Genomic DNA, 23,945 nt, shown 5'->3' on the forward strand with positions numbered 1-23,945 from the left:
ACCTTTTACAATGTCCCTGTCCCAAGATTTATATCGGAAGTACAACCTTACCAGTACACCAATGAGTGTTACAACATAGAAGAGCTATAGTGAACCAGGATAGGTCTTACCCTGTGGCCCGACATTTTGAACTCCATCACCAAAGTAACCCCGAAGGTCTGTTATACTCTTGTATTGCAGAGGTCCCCAAAAAGAAAAGAGGGGGAGACAGGAAGGGGGAGTTAAGGAGATTGGAAACTTACTTTATTTTAGAATTTAACTGTAAGGAACCACAGGGTTTGAACGTTGATGAAGACCTATATACTTGCCTGGGTTAACTGTACAAATACAATGATTTATTTCTGAAACCTCGACGATCCTAGAACTGCATTTTTAAGATTTTTTCATTATGAACTTCTTTTTTTGTGAAAATTTCTTGTTGATTTTAATGGTTCATATCTGAAGTCTTTCCTGTCTGTACTTTCACATGCAGAGGTGGTTTCATTCGTGAATGAAGGCTCTGGGAGAAATCTTTTTTAATGTAGTAATGCTGTCTTTAATCTTGTGATTTGCACTGTCACTTTGGATTAATGCTTCTGATTGTGCAATTTGAGTAGAATGTTTACATTTATAAAGTACTGTATTATTGATGCAAAAGCACTTGCAACTTTATAATAAGACCAAGAAATCCCTCCAATGCTATGTAATTATAGGTCATAGGAGGATGATGTGTAGATATGGAACCCTGTAAGAAACACAGAAATATTTACACTCTTTTTGGGACATTGTTTACCTCTTAAGCACTAGCACTTTGTTATTTTCCATGTGCAATATCCAGTCGAATTGTTTACAGTATTCATTTATCTGTTGACTAATGCACTTGCACTTTATGTCTTTAATAAGGTAGAAATGTTGGACAGCATTACCATTGATATAACTCCCACATGTTGTAGTAATGAAATTTTGATAATTAGAGCCAGGACGACCTCTTAGGGGAATAGACTGTGTCAAATTGAACACTGCGACCTTTCAGACAATATAGAGAATTTAGGACAATAATTTATCTCTCACATAGAAGGAAGGGTCATGCTTTATTGAAATAGGCACTTGCCGTATTCTAATAAGCACAAACCTAAGAATTTTTTGTTTGTACAAGGGAGTCAACATGCTTATGTTGAATGATATATGCACTTGCACTTTGAAAATTATGAATGTTACATTTAATAGATAGAGATACACACATGTATATATCTCCTCTATTTTGAGCATTTTTCACAATTACCCTTATATTAATGCTGTGTTGTGAGAGGTCCTGTAATAAGGTATTCACTTGGATATCTATGTATTCAGAAAGTGTTAAGATGGCCGCTGTGTTTTACCTAACAGTGCTTCCCTTTGAGCCCCTTTTCTGTTTTTATCACCCTGCATGTATGTGAAAAGGAAAGCTCAGACCAACGCATAAACATCGTGAGCAAGGGAGCGTGACTCCCGAAACGCGTTGATGAAATATGCTTAAATAAATACGCTTTTTGATAAAACCTGTTCGTGAGTGCCTGGATGCTTTCAGTGGCAGAAACTGTGAAATCTGGAATCTTATTCTGAATATATATATATATATATATATATATATATATATATATATATATATATATATATATATATATATATATATATACATACATACATACATACATACATACATACATATATATATATGTATATATATATATATATATATATATATATATATATATATATACATATAATACACATATAAATATATATGCACATATATATTTCTTCTTGGAGAATCTCTGCTGTGCTGCTGCGTTGTTGGTTTGGGAAGAGACTGCCAGCAGGTAGTTATAGTTGGGAGGTAGTTTCTATAGGAAGAGCGTTTTATGTTTTGACAGTAACTTTGGCTCTGCTCGATGAATCTTCACAGAAGGTTAAAAACGTATACTTTTGTGGATCCAGCTGCTGTGTTGAAAGTTTCTGGTTGATCCATCAAGCGGGGGCAGATAAAAAGGGGGGTCTAAAAATGTGTTTTCCCCATGTTAATTCCCATTGTACCCATCAGAACTTCGAACATGACTACAGCCCGAACCGCTGGACGGAATTACACCAAATTTGGCAGAAAGATAGATTTGGTTACCCAGATCATGCTTTAGTACGAATCTGGTCAGTAGTTTTAGAGCTATTAAAGGGGAAAAAAATAGATATCTAGGGTTGGTGATTCCTGGAGAGAATTTGCAGATGCAGGTTAAAACCTGACTGGCTTCCATCATTTCAACCAGGAAGTGTAGGCAGCCATCTTGGGTCTTAGTTTGAAGCCTAATCCCACAAAAAAGATTAAAATAAAGAAAAGGGGTCAGGGTGGGGAAACCCTGAGCCATTGGCCGTGGTGCAGAGGTCTCATAGAGACCCCACCACGGCTGAAAAACATTTTTTTTTAAAAATAACATCTCTGGAAAAAAAGACAGTCTCCCTTGCTTTGACTTTATTTGGTGCCCTAACGGGCCAGGTCCTGAGGGCATTTGCGGGCTAGAAAAGAGCGTGACACACAGTACCCCATTGTAGGGCTTATATTGGCACCAGGGACCACCACCTCCCAGGGCTTTATTACAAATAAGGGCAGGGTCCACGGTATCCCACAACAGCCCCAGGAATGGCCACCTCCCCGGGGCTTTAAATGAATACAGTGCCGGGTGTGCAGACCCCCTAACCCTCGGGTCCCCCACCTCCCCGGTGCAAATAATTTAAAGACATGCAGGGGGCCCGCACAGCCCCCTTCTACCCTAGGGAATGCCAACTCCCCGGGGCAAACATAACAAAAGAATTAAGGGGTGCTGTCGTGGACGCCTGGCCCTAGGGACCAGCACCTACCCAGGGCCAAAGTAAACATTGGAGGGAGGCACTTGATCCCCCTCCAAGAGCCATACATTGGCCTTGGGACCGCCAACCCCCAGAGCCAGCTCCTGCAATGTCCTTTGGTGCCCAACCTTGGGACATTGCAGTTTGCTGTGGTTGGTAGGAGCTCCCCACCAGGCCGCAGCACTTTCAGGAAGCAAAAGCTTACAAATGCTCTCACTTGCTGAAATCAGATCAAGTATCTGTGCCCTGTCCACTGTCATGCGAGCAGGGAAAAAGACAAATTGCTTTGAGTTTCAGGGAACTGCCTGTTTAGCAGCTCCCTCTGTCTCAAAGCAATGCTAGCTCCCTCAGAAGACTGGGAGGGGGCCTTGAGGCTCCCCATGCGGCCCACAACTGAGAGACCAGGCCCCTGAGGATGGGGTCCCCATGGCTGAAATCAGCCCAGGGAGGAGGATCACACTGCCCCTTCCCCCCTTTTTAATATATAAATAAAAGCCAGGCCCGGGGATGGAGTCCCCGGGCTGATCTTTGCCTTGGGAGGAGGGTTGCGCTGTCTCCTCCCACCTTTTTAAAATATAAATAAAGGCGGGCCTGAGGGATGGGATCCCTGGGGTTGAATTTGGCCCAGGAAGGTGGGCTAGGGCCCCAATTTCCTATTAGAGGTAGGCGAGGCCCCGGGGGATGAGGTCCCTGTGCCAAAACTGGCATGGGAGTTGGGGTCACTTGGCTCCCCTCTCTTTATTTTGAAAAATAAAATCTGATTAAAAGGCTGAGTCTTGGGGGATGGGGTCCCGAGGGCCAAAATTGGCTCAGGGAAGGAAGGCCTTGCAGCCCCCCTTCCCTAATAAAGAAATGAGACCGGCAAGTCACCAAAGGCCCTGCCCCCTTTCTGCACCACTCTGCAAACAACCCCTCCTGGTGCACCACTAATTGGGGGATGAATTCCCCTTGGCTGCTGAGGGTCCTTGGAGACAAAAACCCCTTCCTATTACTTCCAGCAAGTCCCACGCACCAGGATTTCTAAGCGGTCTTCTGAGACCTCGACGTACCTAGCCACATCACACCCCACCTGAGAAACCTGCACGGGCTCTCCATCAACAAGAGGATATCCTTCAAGCTCCTCACCCACACACACAATGCACTCCACAAGACCGACCCAGCCTACCCCAACAGACGGCTCTCCTTCCACATCCCCAACCGCTAGCAAAGCTCCGCCGACCTCTCACTCACCACCGTCCCGCGCATCCGAAGACCAACCAATGGTGGGAGATCCTTCTCCCACCTCGCCCCCATGACATGGAACACCCTCCCACTGTGCCTACGACAAGCCCAAGACCTGCTGACCATCAGGAGGATACTCAAGACCTGGCTGTTCAATCAGTAGCACCCCCCCCCCAGCGCCTTGAGACCCTTGTGGGTATGTAGTGCGCTTTATAAATGATTGATTGATTAATTGAGGCCTCGCCCCCTTTCTCCACTGCTCTGCAAATGTGCTTCCAGGCACACTATTGTTTGGGGGACGAAGTCCTCTTGGATGCTGAGGGACCTTGGGGGCCTAGAAGCCCACCTGGAACCTCAATTAAGCCCTACACGGCAGGATTCCGGGGAGCTGGCCAGAGGCCAGCCCCCTTTCTCCACCACTTTGCACACAACTGCTACTTAAAAAATCATAGAAATTCACTGAAAAAACAAAGGTTACAGGGACATTATAGGTAGGCTCAGGTTTCACTCTTACAAAACCAGTGAAATTCAGCAGTTATTGTTAGCTGAGCTAACTATGACTCACACCCCTGCAATGCACTGCTATGACCTCACATGAACCATCGCTCATGACATTGTCAGAGACATCAATTATGACATCTCAATATATGTAAATTCACTGAAATAAATCCAATGTTTAAGGACCAGTTATAGTTAGCTCAAGTAACTATAACTTGCAGCCCCACCATGCACAGTGTTGCCATCAATTAGGTCAATTCACTTGTCATGAGTAATGCTATCATTTATGTCACAGTGCATGCCATGTGTAATATGCATGGTCATAAGCAGTGCATGGTAAGGGTGCAAATTATAGTTATTTGAGATACCTTAAACGTTTTTTGCATTGAATTTCAAAGGTTTCCCTATAATGCAAAGTAAGATATTATAAACATATGTAGCTATAACATCACTTTAACCTTTTTTTTTCACAGAGGTGATATAATATAAAATATATAACATACTATTAGCATATGTAACTCATGAATCTACCCTGTGCAGAGCCTTTACCGGTGTGAAGTTGGCCTGTGGCCACACCCTCTCTCCAATTGCTTGCAGGCAGCCAACACCCTAGTGCGCGTAGACTGTGGTTGTGCAACACGTGGGATTGGCCAAAGAGAAGGCCTGTGACTAGGCCCTGCATCAAACTCCCTGGAGACAGCCAACCCTGTGCCATGTGTGGCACAGGGTTGGCTGCTGGGGCTGCCAGGTGGCCAAGCCCTTTGCCCAACCACTGTGTTTGGTAAGATATGGTAGGTTAGGTACAGTATGTATGTTGGGAACCCAAGGTAGGCATGTGAGATAGGTATGGCAGTTTAAGTATTGTAAATTATAAATGGTAGGTTAGGCATGGTTGGCATGGTATGTGTGATATAATAGTTTAGGTGTGTCAAGTAGGTATGGTAGAAGAATGTACTGTGGGTTAGGTTTAGTAGTTTACATATGGTAAATTGGTATGGTAGTTTGGGTATACTTGGGTAGCTATGTAGGTAGGTAATATGGTAGATTAGATGAGGTAGGTTAAATATGGTAAGTATGTTGGTCATGTTAGGTAGGTATGGTAAGTAAGGTGAATATGTTTGCTTGATAGGTAAAAAGGCATGGTAAGATGGTATAATAGGTTAAGCATGGTATATGTGGTAGTTTAACTGTGGTATGAAAAGTAGATATGGTAGGTAATTAACTGAATGTATTGTAGGGTATACATGGTAAGTAGGCATGGTAGTGGATGTAGTTTAGTAATATAGGTTAGGTATATTGGGTTATTGATGGTATGCTATATGGGTATATATGTTAAGTATATTAGGTATAAGCAGATATGAAAGTTAGGTGTGGTAGTTTACAGATGGTAGATTAGATTTTCCGCTATCTATGCAGGATAGGTATAGTATGCAAGGTAGGAATTTATGGTATAATGGTATTATAGGTCAGTTATTGTAGGCTTTTTATGGGAGGTTAAGTAAGTTTGGTAGGTACGTTATGTATAGTAGCTTGAAGGTAGTTGTGTTCGTTTACGTATGTGGGCTAGTGATTTTAGGTTGGGTATGTTAAGTAGGTAAAGTATGTACATATGATAGGTGTGTATATAGTCGGTTCAGTATAGTGAGTAGGAATTGTAGGTGTGCTGGGTTAGGGATGGTAAGTTTGATATGTTGGCAAATAGGTATGGTAGTATATGTTTGGTATGTATGGTAGCATTCAGATGCTATTCATGGTAAATTGGTGTTACAGACAGGGCTGTTATGTTTGGTATAAAAGGTTAGGTAGGCAGGTATGTATGGTAGGTATGGCAGATTAGGTATGTTAGTTTAGATATAATAAGTATGTAGGTCATGTTAGGTAGGTAAGAGGAAGTTTTTAGATTTGGTAGTTGGGTATGGTAAACTGGTATTTTAAGTTAGATATGCTATATGTAGGCTAGGAATGACAGGAGAGAGAGTAGGCTTAGTAAGTTTGGTATGGTTTGCATTGTAGGCGATGTATAGTTTGTATGTTAAGTAGGAATGGTAGGTATATTAGGGTTGTATGATAGAGTAGTTTCATAGGTTAGGTATAGTGGCTTATTTATGGTAGGTTTGGTAGTTTGTTAGATATGAAGGGCAGATATGGAAGTTAAGTGTGATAGGCGAGTTGGGTTTGGTAGGGTAGTTCTGTAGTTTAATATTGTGGCAGGCATGATAGGTGTACTAGGTACAGAGGTAAGTTCTCCATAGTAAACGTTGTGTACAGTGCATGTATGAGATAAAGACATTAAAGTGTGATGACAGACAGTACTTTTCAGATCTAAAATAGCCCTTCATGCACCCCTCTAGTGTGAGCGAAGGGCCACTCTTTGCATATGTTGAAGTACTCATAACGATAAGACAGACAATCAGCAAAGGATTCTATAGCAAGATATAAAAATATAAGAAAATCATTTTAATGTGTGATGATAGAAAATAGTATTTACTAAAGTGTTGGGCTTCTACCCACTCTTTAACATAAATATATATATATTTTTTTACTACATTGCTTAATTGTTTATCTGTCTACTGTCCTTGCATCTAGGAGTACACTATTGATGTATTTTTCCGTCAGAGCTGGAAGGACGAGAGGCTAAAGTTCAAAGGCCCTATGACAGTTCTACGTCTCAATAATCTAATGGCCAGCAAAATTTGGACGCCCGATACCTTCTTTCACAATGGCAAAAAGTCCGTTGCTCACAACATGACAATGCCCAACAAACTTCTCCGCATCACAGAGGATGGCACCCTTCTCTACACAATGAGGTAAGACCGGTATCAGAAATATGGAGTAATCCATGCCAGAATGTAAATTTTTGTAATAGAGCCTTTTTTAGAAAAAAGATTTGCATTGTTCAAAACATTCCTCACATATCAAAACATTCTTGACTTGTTTTATAAAGTCTTTATGCATGAAGTGCTGCTTATGCGCTGAAATAAGGTACTTTGCTATGGTGAATTACATGTCATGGTACACAGGATCTATAATAGTAATAAGCCATATTTGTAAAGAACAAACATATCACCCATTAAGATTTTGAAGCGTTTGGGGCCGTGTGGGAGATTAAGTGAGCTATTGCGCAGAGTCCAGTGGCTTAACTACACCTTTTACCACCTGTGTCAGTCCCTGCATTTGCAGTGGTGAAACGACAGTTGAGGGGGCCCCCTGCTACGCACACGGAGGGGTCCCGCTCCGGATTTAATCCGGACCTATTGGGACTGAGTACTGGCTGAGGGGGCCCCTTGCAGCTCGTCAATCACCGCCCCCCCCTGCACCGTGGGGGCTGTAGGGGCCTGTGTACACCCCTGTGCGTTTGGCGGCCCGCGGCGGACGCATGTAAGAGCTCGGGGTGAGGGAGTGCTGGTGAGCCCTGCATTTGGAACCCGGCGACAGATGCAGGTAAGAGTGGGGTGGTGCTTCCCCCAAAACTCGTGCCGCCCAGGGCAGACAGCTAAAACGTAATGAGATGTGTCCACAGAAAACGGGCAGAATTTAAGAATTATTGATGTTAGTTGGTACTGTAACACTAATATTCCTGGCAATTCTGCCTTCCACAGAGTAAAAAGAGGGAATGCAATGTTACATTAGCATCCACAAATTACGGGTCTGTTTGGTATCAATACTTTCATGTGCAAAAAATACCACAAGTCACAGAGAGATTTAGATAGCAGACAATCTGCATGGCTACATCTAGAGAAATTAAATGTATTACCGATAATATAGCAAATTACTAAGAGTACTTTGGAGATTGTAAATCTTATTTTTAAGTCTTATAAAAGACTCAACTCACAGATAATGGCCACATTTCGATTACTCTGTTTGAATGGGACTTTTCAGCATTAAATAGAAGGATCTCATGTAATATTAATGATATAGAACAACCCAAGGGCACTAGTTAATGGGTCTCCCCTGATGTATAGGCTCCAGATACAGGAGTGTGCGTTAAAGGTAGGCTATGGGAAGTTGATGAGCATTATTGATTGGCTATGCTTAATCTTCCTATTTGCACCCATTTGTGTCAGGTGAGTTTGCCCTCCCCTCTTCCCATCACTCATTTCATTGCTTTCCTGTTCTAAAATTACGGATTGCAAGATGAAAACCGTAAATGTCTGTACATCGAACAATTTTCAATTTAAAGTACAAATGCATTTTAGTAAAAATTCAGGGCATCACTTATGAAAAGTGATGCATCGCTGCATGAAAACAGCGATGCATCACTTTTCATTGCGCCCTCCTTGCGACACCATTGATGCAAAATATTTACAGTATGACGCATCATGTCGCAAGGAGTTACAGATACGTCAGTATTTCTGAAGTATCTATAGGAGCAAAAATTACGCATTGCTGCAATGTGTCACAAAAGTGACGCAACACCAGCAATGGGGATCCTCTCCAGACATCACAAATGTAAAATAATAGATAGGTTGGCATCATTTTCGGCTAGAAATTTTTGTAAACTTTATAATCTTGGCTCCTTGCAACAATTTGTAAAAGTTTCCACAAAGCATCATTTTATGTAAAATTGTCCTTGGAATTTCAACTTTGCATACTCCAAGGTTGAAGATCTTAAAAAGACTTGAAAAAGGATTCATGATCTTTGTGAAGTAAAAAGTTTGTAACTTGCTGCTCATTTTATGGAAAGCCATGCACTGATAACTCCTACCATAAGCGTTTGTAAATGATCGCATTGCACTAACAATTGAAACTTATCTTTATTACTAATGGGAGTTAGAGGGCTTATTGTAAACATCAGAAATAAAATAACTGCTGCGACCCGTTGTTGACTTCACAAGCAGGTGTAAATATGTTGAATACACTTCACACATATACATACTTTCCAAGCAAGGAACATTTAGTTTGATAACAAGAGCGTGTTTAGGTAGATGATCCAAGCATCTTTACATAGTCAAGGCAAACTTGTTTATCTAGGTAAACTGGTATTGTTTCGATGGTTAAGCAGGGCAGATTACTATATTGTAAATCTAGTCAAACTTTACATCCTAAGTTTAACTTACATCATCATTAAAAAATAATGATTGCTTAAGCAGGGTAGTCATAGAATGCTATGATAGGTAATCAAACGGTGTTTAGACACGTATTCAAAAGGAAAGAATGTTTCCAAACAGAACATGATCGTGGCTTAAACTTATAGTTTCAGTCATGGTGGCTGTGAGTAGTTAGTATTTGTATAGCTCGTGCCAAGCCAAATGGCAGTAGAACACTCTAGAGGGTCAGTGGCAAATATACGGCCAATGAGTGTGATTGGAGGGTGGCTGTCTTAAAGCAAACATGGACTCTTCCTATGTTGCAATGTAGTATCATTAAAGAAGAGAGTCTTCATCTCTGTTGTCAATTGAAGCATGGGTTGGAATGCTATCAATGGATATGGGGAGGATGTACAGAATCTTGAGAGCATAACTGGAGAAAGGCTGTTGCCATGTATTTGTATATGTTTTCACTTTTCATTTCATGTCTAATGATGTCCTGATGGCTTGTATGCCGAGGGCCATTGGCGGCTATAATTTTGTCAACATGATAATTGAGATTGTTTTGTGATTCTTCAAGTGATTTTGAGTTCTAGGTAGATGTGGTCATATTCTTCAGGCAATTGATGTGGTGTTCAGGATGCCTTTGAGGAGGACCAGTGTGTTCTCTGGTAAGCCAAAGAAAAGGACATTGCCCCATCCAGATGAAAAAGATGGATGTGCTAAATACATCCAAAGAAATTCCTAGCCTAATCCATGTACTTCTTCACTAGCCTCAAAGTTAGAGGTGATCAGTCACCTGAAGATGAGTTACAGGAATCCAGCAGTGCTTTGCCCAAACTGTTTGGTTCTCCTTGCCAGCTGCCCTTGAAGATAGATATCGCACCTCTGTGAGACAGCCTTCAGATGAACATATGCCTCCTTGACTCTCGTTGCCTCTACGGTCCTTGCTGTTTCAGTTGAGGGCTGTCAATTACTGGGCCCCTCTAGATGGTGTGTTTGGACTGGGGTGCGCATGCCTATGGGTTCACTTTCCTGCTTACCACCAACCCTCACCCACTGGCACAAGTCGTGTTTGTCAGGCTGGAAACATAAATCCTTCTCACTTTTTGGGAGAATAGCAGAGTGAGTATAATGGCATTGCCTAAAATATCAAATCTGTTAAAGACCCTCACTCTCAGAGTTCCAAGGACTACATAGGTGACCACCAGTTCATCTGTGTCATCTTTATATGGTGGAGCAAGGCAGAAAGAATCAGTCGAAAACAGTGCTCACTACACCCAAGATCAGGGGCCTGGGAACTCCTAACCTAGCCTACTACTATTCTGCATCACATATGCTCTACCTCATCCACTGGACACAAAGAGAAACTGAGAAAGGATTGTACATGACTGATCATACAATGGTGCAAGGTACTCCGTGGTAGATCCTCTGACAACCATGACCCACTGGACAGAAATGGTATACATCTAATCATGAATTCACACCCATATTGACCAGAACATTGTACGATAATGACTGAGGAAGGGAGATAACCATAAAGAGACATAATCATACAAGGGTCCATAAAATAGTTTGAACACCTTAAGTAGGAGTATTGCGTGCCTCCTGCATCAGGCCCCCCAAACACACATTTCAGCGAACCTGAGTGTAGGAGCTAAGCATTACTCCAGAGCATGGCCAATGGGAGGAAATCCTGATTTGTGCTAATGCTATGCCTTGCACTCAGGAGCGAAGGAAACCATACACTTGTTTTCCCTGTATTTCTGTGCCCTCTTGCCTCTGTGACACTCTTTTTCCTGTGTTTCTGTGCCCTTTTTTTGCCTTCTGTGCCACTAGCTTTTTCCCTGTATTTCTGTGCCCTCTTGCCTTCTTCTCCACTCGTTTTTTCCATCTATTTCTGTGCCCTTGTGGCTCTGTGACACTTGTTTTCCTGTGTTTCTGTGCCCCTTTTGCCTTCTGTGCCACTCGTTTTTTCCCTGTATTTCTGTGCCCTCTTGCCTCTGTGACACTCGTTTTTTTCCTGTGTTTCTGTGCCCTTTTTGCCTTCTGTGCCACTCGTTTTTCCCTGTATTTCTGTGACCTCTTGCCTTCTGTGCCATTCGTTTTCGCCCTGTATTTCTGTGCCCTCTTGCCTCTGTGACACTCATTTTCCTTTATTTATGTGCCCTCTTGTCTTTGTGACACTCGTTTTTCCAGTATTTCTTTGCCCTCTTGCATTCTGTGACACTCGTTTTTTCCCTATATTTCTGTGCCCTCTTGCCTCTGTGACACTCATTTTGCTTTATTTCTGTGCCCTTTTTGCCTTCTGTGCCACTCGTTTTTCCCTGTGTTTCTGTGCCCGCTTGCCTTCTGCACCACTCGTTTTTTCCATCTATTTCTGTTCCCTCGTGGCTTTGTGACACTCATTTTCCTGTGTTTCTGTGCCCTTTTTGCCTTCTGTGCCACTCGTTTTTTCCCCTGTATTTTTGTGCCCTCTTGCCTCTGTGACACTCGTTGTTTTCCTGTGTTTCTGTGCGCTTTTTGCCTTCTGTGCCACTCGTTTTTTCCCTGTATTTCTGTGCCCTCTTGCCTTCTGCGCCATTCGTTTTCTCCCTGTATTTCTGTGCCCTCTTGCCTCTGTGACACTCATTTTCCTTTATTTCTGTGCCCTTTTTGCCTTCTGTGCCACCCGTTTTTTTCCCTGTATTTCTGTGCCCTCTTGCCTTCTGTGACACTTGTTTTTCCTGTATTTCTGTGCCCTTTTTCCCTTCAGTGCCGCTCATTTTTCCCTGTATTTCTGTGCCCTCTTGCCTTCTGCGCCATTCGTTTTCTCCCTGTATTTCTGTGCCCTCTTGCCTCTGTGACACTCATTTTCCTTTATTTCTGTGCCCTTTTTGCCTTCTGTGCCACCCGTTTTTTTCCCTGTATTTCTGTGCCCTCTTGCCTTCTGTGACACTTGTTTTTCCTGTATTTCTGTGCCCTTTTTCCCTTCAGTGCCGCTCATTTTTCCCTGTATTTCTGTGCCCTCTTGCCTTCTGTGCCACTCGTTTTTTCCCTGTATTTCTGTGCCCTCTTGCCTCTGTGACACTCGTTTTTTTCCTGTGTTTCTGTGCCCTTTTTGCCTTCTGTGCCACTCGTTTTTCCCTGTATTTCTGTGACCTCTTGCCTTCTGTGCCATTCGTTTTCGCCCTGTATTTCTGTGCCCTCTTGCCTCTGTGACACTCATTTTCCTTTATTTATGTGCCCTCTTGTCTTTGTGACACTCGTTTTTCCAGTATTTCTTTGCCCTCTTGCATTCTGTGACACTCGTTTTTTCCCTATATTTCTGTGCCCTCTTGCCTCTGTGACACTCATTTTGCTTTATTTCTGTGCCCTTTTTGCCTTCTGTGCCACTCGTTTTTCCCTGTGTTTCTGTGCCCGCTTGCCTTCTGCACCACTCGTTTTTTCCATCTATTTCTGTGCCCTCGTGGCTTTGTGACACTCATTTTCCTGTGTTTCTGTGCCCTTTTTGCCTTCTGTGCCACTCGTTTTTTCCCCTGTATTTTTGTGCCCTCTTGCCTCTGTGACACTCGTTGTTTTCCTGTGTTTCTGTGCGCTTTTTGCCTTCTGTGCCACTCGTTTTTTCCCTGTATTTCTGTGCCCTCTTGCCTTCTGCGCCATTCGTTTTCTCCCTGTATTTCTGTGCCCTCTTGCCTCTGTGACACTCATTTTCCTTTATTTCTGTGCCCTTTTTGCCTTCTGTGCCACCCGTTTTTTTCCCTGTATTTCTGTGCCCTCTTGCCTTCTGTGACACTTGTTTTTCCTGTATTTCTGTGCCCTTTTTCCCTTCAGTGCCGCTCATTTTTCCCTGTATTTCTGTGCCCTCTTGCCTTCTGTGCCATTCGTTTTCTCCCTGTATTTCTGTGCCCTCTTGCCTCTGTGACACTCATTTTCCTTTATTTCTGTGCCCTCTTGTCTTATGTGACACTCGTTTTTTCCTGTATTTCTGTGCCTTCTTGCCTCTGTGACAATCGTTTTTCATGTATTTCTTTGCCCTCTTGCATTCTGTGACACAGTTTTTTTCCCTACATTTATGTGCCCTCTTGCCTCTATGACACTTGTTTTCCTGTGTTTCTCTGCCCTCTTGCCTCAGTGGCACTCGTTTTTCCTGTATTTCTGTGCCCTCTTGCCTTCTGTAACACTTGTTTTCCCTCAATCTTGTGCCTTTTCTGCCTCTGAGCCACTCGCTTTACTTTGTTTTTTGTGCCCTTTTGACTTCTGTCCCCTTCATCGTCCCTCACCGCCCCCAACGCTGCGTCCCCTGCGGCCTGCCCCCCTGACTGCCCACTGCCCATTCGCTGGCCCGCCTCCCGCCTCCCAGCTGCTACTCCCCTCCACCTCCCCATATAGGCCAGCCGCTGCACAGTGAGGAGAGCGACCCTTGACCTCACCAGGTAGGTCGGTCCCCCTCTGCATAGCATCGCCTGTGCGTCCCTGCCCCAGCTGCCGCTGCTGAGGAAGTTCAATGCCCTCCACCACCTGCAGGCTACCACCTGCACCTCAACCCTGGTGGCCAGTGGTGGGCCGCAGGTTTGTTCATCTTCCACTTTATTGTTTTATTGTATTGCCTGTATTTCATTGTTGTGTCTGTGACTGCTGTTGTTCTGTCTTCCCCCGTTGCCTGTTCGTGGTCCGTGTCCATTTTCCTCTCTCTGTTCCCCTCGTTGTCCGGTGTCTCTCAGCCCGGTTTTTCCTCTGTACCCCTCGCTGCCATTGGGTCTCTGCTTAGTTTTTCCTTCTGTACCCCTCCTTGACCCCGTGTCTCTCAGCTCGGCTTTCCCTTCTGTTCCACTAGCTGCCTGTGCCTCTCTGCCCGTTTTTTGCCTTCTGTTTCTCAGCTGCCATTGTATTCTTGTGACTTTTTTGCCTTCTGTGTCACTTGTTTTTCCTGTATTTCTGTGCCCTTTTTGCCTTCTGTGCCACCCGTTTTTTTCCCTGTATTTCTGTGCCCTCTTGCCTTCTGTGACACTTGTTTTTCCTGTATTTCTGTGCCCTTTTTCCCTTCAGTGCCGCTCATTTTTCCCTGTATTTCTGTGCCCTCTTGCCTTCTGTGACACTCATTTTCCCTTGTTTTTTGTGCCCTTTTGGCTTCTGTTCCCTTCATCATCTCTCACCGTCCCCACCACTGCATCTCCTGTGCCACCACCCCCCTGACTGCCCACCTACTGCCCCGCCTCAAAGCTGCTCCTCCCTCCCACCTCCCCATATATGCCGGCCGCTGTGCAGCTGCGCGCAGCGGGCGCGCCACTGGTACGCCGCTGGCGTGCCTAAGGGAAGCCGTCTGCACCCGTCCGTGCCTGGACCGTGCCCAGAGCCGGAACCTCTGGCCCCTGCATCCGCCATGACGACCGCCGCCACTGCGACACCAGCACTCTGCGCGCTCTCAACTCAAAACGGACCCACACCTGCTTAAAGGCCGCTCCGAAATGCAAACACTGTCCCTTCACCTGGCGTAACTGCAGCTACACCAGCCTCAGAGCCGATGAATTACCCGCCAAGAAAGACCTCAACCACCACCGATGCATACTTCTGAACACCCGCTCCGCACGCACACACGCTGTCAAGCTCTGGGACCTGCTCAACACTACATCCGCAAACGTCGCCTTCCTGACAGAGACCTGGTTGAACGACTCCTCCACACCCGACATCGCCATAGCCATCCCAGACGGCTACAATATCACCCGCAGAGACCGCACCAATGGAGTCAGAGGAGGATTCGCCATCGTCAACAAGAACAGCATCAGGGTCTCGACTAGCACAGATGACGTGCTCAGCACCGAACACATGCACTTCCAGATCCACAGAGACCCTAACTCCACCCTCAAAGGCACCCTCGCCTACTGACCCCCGGACCCCGTCCCCAGTTCAGCGACTCCATTGCCGACATCATCAGCACGCATGCCCTGACCTCCATCAACTACATCGTCCTCGGAGACCTGAACTTTCACCTTGAGAACAACAATGAACAACTCTACAACCCTGATCGATAACCTCACCAACCTCGGACTGAAGCAACTTGTCACAACGCCCACCCATTCCGCCGGACACAGGCTAGACCCTGTCTTCTCCTCAAGCCCGCACGTCTCTGTCAGCCACACCACCAAACTCCTCTGGACTGACCACCGCTGCATTCACTTTGCCTTCCAGAAAACCACCACACACCACCGCACCCAACAAATCCCCCACCTCTGCTGGAGCAAAATCACCTAAGACCAACTACATGCAAACCTCACTCTCAGCCCACCCATCGAACCCTCCAACACCGACGACGCTGCCCACAGCCTAAAATGCTGAATCCAGGACTGCGCCAACACCCTCACCCCGCTGAAGAAACCTCCCCACAGAGACACCAGCAAGAGGGCCAGCTGGTTCACCCCAGAACTCCTTGCCTCCAAGCAAGAATGCCGGAAACTAGAGAAGGAATGGCACAGTGAACAAACTCCGGACAGCCACGCAGCACACAAGGACGCCATCCGCAACCATCACCACCTCATCAGGGTGGCCAAAAGGACCTCCTTCAAAGACCGCCTCGACAACAATGCACACAATAGCAAGGAGCTCTTCACCATCGTGAAGAAACTCTCCAACCCCAGCTCCAACACCAACGACATCCCGTCGTCGCAAGCCCAGTACAACTTCCTCACCACCTTTTTCCACAGGAAGATAGCAGACATCCACGACAGTTTCAATACCCAGACAGCCCCAACAGACAAGTAAACAACAGGCCCTCCGCACACCATCGACCACGATCGCCTGCTAGCCTGGGCCAGCGTGAGCGTCGATGACACCATCAAGACCATGAGCAGAATCCACTCCGGCTCTCCGTCAGACCCATTGCCGCACCACTTCTTCAACAAAGCAAGCAGCTCCATTGCACCCCACCTGCACAACGTCATCAATCTCTTCCTCGAGTCTGCGACCTTCCCAGAGAGCTGGAAACACGCCGAGATCAACGCCCTTCTCAAAAAACATACCCAAGAGACCTCAAGAACTTCCGGACCATCTCTCTGCTCCCCTTTCCGGCCAAGGTTACTGAGTAAATCTTCAACAGACAGCTAACCCGATACCTCGAAGAAAACAGAATCTTGAACCCTTCCCAGTCAGGGTTCTGCAGCAACCACAGCACCAAGACTGCCCTCATTGCCGCCACCGACGACATCAGGACCCTGCTGGACAGCGGTGAGACCGCAGCACTCATCCTCCTAGACCTCTCGGCCGCCTTGGACACCGTCTGCCACCTCACTCTATGTGCATACCTCCACGCCGCAGGGATCCGAGACAAGGCTCTGGAATGGACCACCTCCTTCCTATCCGTCAGAACACAGAGCGTCTGCCTTCCCCCATTCCCTTCCAAAGCCTCCGAGATCATCTACAGCATACCCCAGGGATCCTCCCTCAGCCCGACACTGTTCAACATTTACATTGCCCCGTTCGCACGCGTCGCCCGACAGCACAACCTCAACATAATCTCCTATGTTGATGACACTCAACTGATCCTCTCCCTCACTAAGGACCCCATCGCCACAAAGCCAACCTCCACGAAGGAGTAAAGGCCGTCGCCGACTGGATGAAGATCAGCCGTCTGAAGCTGAACTTGGACAAGATGGAGGTCCTCATCCTCGGCTCCAACCCATCAGCCTGGGACGACTCCTGGTGGGCGACGGCATTTGGAGTAGCCACGACATCCACGATCACGCATGCAACCTGGGTGTCATCTTTGACTCAACGTTCTCAATCACAAAGCAAGTCACTGCCATCTCCTGCTTGTGCTTCAACACCCTCTACATGCTCCGCAAGATCTACAGATGGATCCCGACAGATACAAGAAAGACAGTCACCCAGGCTTTTGTCAGCAGCAGACTCGACTATGGAAACGCCCTCTAGGCGGGAGCCCTGACCAAGCTCATCAAACAACTACAACGCATCCAAATGCCTCGGCATGACTGATCCTTGACGTACCGCGACACAGCCACATCACCCCCCACTTGAGAAACCTGCACGGGCTTCCTGTCAACAAGAGGATATCCTTCAAGCTCCTCATCCACGCACACAAAGCACTCCACACGACCGGCCCAGCCTACCTCAACAGACGGCTCTCCTTATACATCTCCAATCGCAAGCTACGCTCCGCCGACCTCTCACTCGCCACCGCCCAGCTCATCCGAAAAATAACCACCGGCGGGAGATCCTTCTCCCACCTCGCTGCCAAGACATGGAACACCCTCCCACTGAGCCGACGACAGACCTAAGACCTGCTGACCTTCAGGAGGATACTCAAGACCTGGCTGTTTGATCAGTAGTGGGCTACCCCCTTCCCGGCCTTGAGATCCTCGCGGGTATGTAGTGTGCGTTTACAAATGATTGATTGAACCATAGATGAAATGATATATCGGTGGGACTACATTCTACATGTCTACCCTAAATGAAGAAAGAGGTGAGTCCTCTCTGCTGCAGGGAATGTATCGCGGAGGGATAGCTAACCCACAAACTATGGTCCTGCTCCAAGATACATCTCTTCCGGACCTTAATATTATCCACAATGTAACAAATCACTGCTTTAGACCTGACTAGATGCTCCGAGGTGACATTATTGAGGCAACCTATAGGAGATATTTATCAGCTGTAGGGTACTCTAGGCAAACTGATATACCACCTCCTGTGCACAGCTAAAGAAACTATTCTTAGCGCTTGGGCCCAACAAACTCTACCATCTGAAAATAAATGGGTTGAAAGACTGTGATGGATTCTCAGCATGGAAAAGCTGTTGAAACTTGCATGGGAGGAGAAAGCCTCCACCAAACAATGGGGCAATTTTGTAACTGTTTCAGTTAGTCTTCAAGCAGTTGTCATGCCCAAAGGGCCTCCGAGCCCTGAAACTCTGAAATCCATGCAAGCTAGAGGACTACTACACCAAAATTCGCCAGTGTTACGGAGACATATAGGGCCCAAACGGGTCTGACATTGGAACTTTAAAAAGCTAGAGCTCTGACATTGCAATACTCAAATTAATGAAGAGACTGGGAGGCCAGGCGGCAGAGAAAGGACGGCTGGGGGAAGGGATATGGGGGTTGAGTTATGTGAGAATACCTGTTTTTCTCAGTAGATCTAGCTATGCCTATGTTAGAAATAGGGTTTCTGGTTGGCTAGGGCATGCGCCAAAGTGAGGCAGAAACTACCACTCTAGTCAGGGCAAGGGAGTTACACACTGAAGGTAACCCCTGCTTATCCCCTTGGTAGCTTGGCAGAGCAGCCAGGCTTATTCCAGAGGCAATGTGTAAAGCATTTGTGCAACACACTCACACAGCAGCAACACACTAGGCACACCACAGAAGAAACTCCACACTAGGTTATATAAAAATATCCTTTGTATTATCCATAAAAACATATTAGAACACAATCACATATATCATTGTGCCCCTGACTTCACAGAGATTACATAAATCACTGGCCAATCGGGCCACTGTTGTAGACCATTACAGTTTGGGACGAGTAGCCACTGTTAATATTGCACTTAGCACCATAGGTTATGCATACATCTAGTCAGTAGTGTACATTAGTAAACACTGGCAGTAGAACACATATCATACACCTGATGCCAACAGTGGGCCTCTCTTCACAGTTACCCACATCTGTGCATAGTCAGCAGTGCACTACAGCTTGCTTGGAGAGTGCACACATTAAAATGTCACTAGTATGGTCTATTTCTCTCACGTAAGCCACATAGGCTTCATCACCTCACAGGGTAATCAGAGCCTGAACATGCTTACCCCAAATACCTTCCTGGGAACCAAATTGCCCTCACCAGTAAAATACAGCTGCCCACCGATTTGTGCTGCAGCCGCTGTGGAAACTGCGGTGGGGGCCCACCTTGGGCTAACCTTGTGATTGCCATAGGAACAAGAAGAAACCCTTAACAGGGCACACAACTGGCAGTTGCCGCAATTCCTCGTGGTGCATCTACTGGCACCGAATACGAAGGAGACCTCTCCGAGTCTCTTATCAAAGGAAATGGCCCCTGGCCACAATCGAAAGTATAGCTGCCCGCTACCATTGCAGCTTCATTAACACCGAGAGTGCGGAGATCGCTTCGGTGCGGTGGAAACCCCAGGCGGAATCTGGCAATGGCATCTCAGATCCGGAAAAACAACAGGGCAGCCCTCTTCTCTGAAAGGCCACCACTAAGACCTCGCCTGGTCTCCAGCTTCTGTGCCGCGGACAGCATGGCTCCTTCCCATCCTGCCGGTCGCTAGTCAACCACTCCAAGCCTGGGACACCTCGGGAGATACTGCAGTGATTCGGGCTCTCCACGTCTTGCAACCCCACATGTCTCTTGTAGCGTGGACCACTGTCATGTGCAGCACTCACAGGACCGCTTGCCCATTTCTTCCCTCATGGGGATACGTCAATCACATGCACTCTGTGGAAAATAAATTGCTCTTTTTGGCAATGAGGCACCCAAGGTATTTCACCTGTACCCAACTACGAGCAAGTGCAGGGCAAGTGCAGTGCTTACCAGCGCGACAGTCCATCTTGCAGAGGACCAGGGAACAGGGTCCAGGTAAGCCAGCATGTAGGGCCTCCCAGCAGAGGGCAGTCCCTTTCAACTGTCCAGCAGGCAGTAGCTGAGTCTCATGGTGGTTCCCCCTGGCAGAGTGTCCCTCTTCAGACCGTGTTCCACAGTAAACACAGTTCTACAAAACATGGGGTCACACCCCCAGTACTTATACCAGTGAGTGTCTTTTTCCTCCCCTGGCCCACTGCTCTGAGCCCAGTCCAAACCAGTTCAGGGGGGGCACTTTGCAAGTGCACAACACTCCCGATTTTAAGTGTAGGCCCTGGCCCTAAACACACCACAGGTGGTCAGAGCCATCATTGTGGAAGGCATGCACTTCCCTATTAGGTGCAGGTGCTACTCGTCTCACCACTCCAAATGCAGACCAGGCCTATCCAGCCTTGTACTGACTCTTCCAGACTCTCCGGAGCCACTGTACCTCCCCAGCCCCTGTCACTCCAAGGCCAGACAGTCATTTCACAACAGGCAGACACATAGCACACAGAAATGCCTACTTCTAAATGTAACATTCCTAAAATATTGATAATAAATCCGTGAACTCCCCAAGGATGCCACCCGCAAACACCACCACCTCATCAGGTTAGCCAAGAGATCCTCCTTCAAAGACCGCTTGGATATCAGCGCACACGACAGCAACGAGCTCTTCAGCATTGTAAAGGAACTCTCCAACCCCAGCGCCAACGCCAACGGCATCCCGCCCTCACAAGAACTGTGCGACTCACTAGCCATCTTCTTCCACCCCAAGATCACTGACATCCACGACAACTTCAACACCACGACCGCCCTGACTACGCCAGACTCCACCTCCCCTGTGAACACCACCAGCGCCAACCGCCTGACCTCGTGGTCCAACGTCAACGATGACGAGACACACAAGATCATGAACTCCATCCACTCAGGATCTCCGTCTGACCCGTGCTCACACCACGTATTCCTCAAAGCAGACGCAGCCATCACACCCCAACTACTGAAGGTCATCAACATCTCCTTCGAAACAGCGACATTCCTGGAAAGCGGGAAGCACTCTGAAATCAACGCCCTCCTCGAGAAGCCCAATGCGGACCCCAAGGACCTCAAGAACTTCCGGCCCATCTCCCTGCTCCTGTTCCTGGCAAAGGTCATTGAGAAAATCATAAACATGCGACTGGCCTGCCACCTCGAAGACAACATCTTGGACCCGTCCCAGTCCGGATTCAGATGATACTACAGCACCGAGACCGCCCTCATCGCTGCCACAGACAACATCAGGCACCAACTAGACAATGGCGAAACATCATCCCTCATCCTCCTGGACCTGTCAGCCGCCTTCGACACGGTCTGCCATTGCACTCTAAAGACACGCCTCCTAGAAGCCGGAATCCAAGAGAAGGCTCTTGACTGGACCACCTCCTTCGTCTCCGGCAGAACCCAGAGCGTCTGCCTCCCACCCTTGCATTCCGAAGCCACCGACATCATCTGCGGCATCCCCCAGGGCTCATCCCTCAGCCCAATGCTGTTCAACGTCTACGTAGCCCCCCTCGCACAAGTGGCCCGCCCTCACGACCTCAACATCATCTCCTACGCTGACGACACCTAGCTCATCCTCTCCCTCACCAAGGACCCACACACCGCCAAAAGCAACCGTCGCGGATTGGATGAGGAGCAGCTGTCTGAAGCTGAACTCGGACAAGACGGAAGTCCTCATGTGGCCGACAACACTGGGAACAGCACCAACACCCACCGACCATGCACGCAATCTAGGATTTATACTCGACTCGTCCCTCTCCATGTCTAAGCAGGTCAACACCGTCTCCTCCTCCTGCTACAACACCCTCTGCATGCTCTGCAGGATCTACATGTGGATCCTGACCGAAACAAGAAGAATGGTGACACAGGCCCTTGTCAGCAGCAGACTGGACTACGGCAATGCACTCTACGCAGGAATGCCAGCCAAACACCTACGATGACTACAACGCATCCAAAACACCTCCGCCCGACTGATCGTCAACATTCCCTGCCACAGTCACATCACGCCCCACCTGAGAGACCTACACTGGCTCCCCTTCAACAAGAGGATCACCTTCAAGCTCCTCACCCACGCACACAAAGCACTCCACAACGCCGGACCAGCCTACCTGAACAGCAGTCTCAGCTAACACACCCCCACCCGCCAGCTCTGCTCCGCCAGTCTCGCCCTCGCCGCTGCCCCCCGCATCCAATGAATGACATCCGGTGGCAGATCCTTCTCCTACCTCGCCGCCAATACCTGGAACACCCTCCCTACCCACATACGGCAGACCCAAGACCTCCTCGCCTTCAGAAGACTCCTCAAGACCTGGTTCTTCGAGCAGTAGCAGCACCCCCCTCCCCTCAGTGCCTTGGGACCCTCACGGGTACGTAGCACACTTTACAAATACTCTGATTGATTGATTGAAAATTCCGCATTTAATACCACTATTCCAAACATACCAAACTTGATCACGCTACCCCTCTCATGCCAGGAATTACCACTGAAGCACATATCAGGGAATCCCCAATGCATTCCTATGAGAGGTCAGCCTCACAGCAGTGAGAAACCAAATAGGCTGTTTGTCACTACCAGGACATGCCACAGAGTTAAGACACATGTCCTACCTTTTAGCTACACTGCACCCTGCCCATAGGGCTAGCTAGGACCTACCTTAGGGGTGACTGATATGTAGCAAAAGAGGAGTCACAGACGTGGCACCCACTTTATGTGCACGTAACAGCAGCAGTAAACTGCATGCGCAGGCCCTGCAGTGACAGAGGCCTGAGACAGGTTTGAAAGGCTACTTTGGTGGGTGGCACAAGCAGTGCTGCAAACCCACCAGTGGCATTTATTTAACTGGCCCTGGGTATATGAAATATCACTGTACAAGTGACTGACAGGTAAATTACGTATGCCAAACAGGTATAGACCATTCTTAACAAGTTTATCATAAAGAGCACATGCACTTTAGCACTGAACAGCAGTGATAAAGTACCCAGAGTCCTAAACCACCAACAACAGGGCAGAAAAAATACAGGAGGAAGGCAAAAAGTTCTGGGATGCCCTAGCAACAAGTCCAATAGCCTATATGTGATATTAATGGATAATTGAACATGGCGTTAACATTTTAATAAAAATGTATTCAAACCTAAAACCCTGTTCTGGGTGGGTTTTCATTTCTCCTGCTGTGCCCCTTGCTCTAAATGAGAGGTTGGGTGATCCCCACAGGCCAGAATAAGGGGGGCCATCAGTTCATGGGTGTGCTAAAAGTCAAAATCGCTAATGTGCCAGACATTCAGAGTAATGCTTGTTGGCCTGCCTGCTGCTCTGTATATATCAGTAGAGTCAGTAAAGTTTACTTTCTATCCCTTCACGTGCATAGAACCCTTCCACGCAAGGCAGGGTACCTCTCGCGACTACATCGAAACTTTGCACAATTTAAAAGATTTTCTGATTGTATTCAACAACAAAAACGGAAGAATCATATCACACCCCATTACTTTCTCATTTAATTGAGAGTATTCTGATGTATTTAAGCGACTCAACAGAAGAAACCTCCTTGCTTTTATGAAACTAACTTTCACGCTGTCTGAAAGCGATTGCTCATATCTCCAAAGAAGGGGGCGGAGACTGTCTCACTTATTTTCCAAATCCATCTATGAAGGCTGTCGCCTCCCCCGCGGTGCTTTTTGCTACCACCCCGCCACAAAGAATGGACCAGGCCTTCGAGTTAAGGCCACAGCTCATCTGTCTCCTTTATTTG

The 23,945-nt window shown here is 46.9% G+C and overlaps 1 protein-coding gene across 1 annotated transcript in view; it reads left to right on the forward strand.

Annotated features, from left to right (window-relative positions):
• LOC147702816 (gamma-aminobutyric acid receptor subunit alpha-1) overlaps positions 1-23,945 on the forward strand; it is a 536,635-nt gene that overhangs the window by 325,251 nt on the left and 187,439 nt on the right. The window contains exon 5 of the mRNA XM_086931399.1: positions 7,159-7,379. Within this exon, the coding sequence (XP_086787525.1) occupies positions 7,159-7,379 (221 nt within the window). The remainder of the gene's footprint in view (positions 1-7,158; positions 7,380-23,945) is intronic.

The sequence above is a fragment of the Lissotriton vulgaris genome, chromosome 7 (genome assembly GCF_964263255.1).
Source record: "Lissotriton vulgaris chromosome 7, aLisVul1.2, whole genome shotgun sequence".
Lineage (NCBI taxonomy): Eukaryota > Metazoa > Chordata > Amphibia > Caudata > Salamandridae > Lissotriton > Lissotriton vulgaris.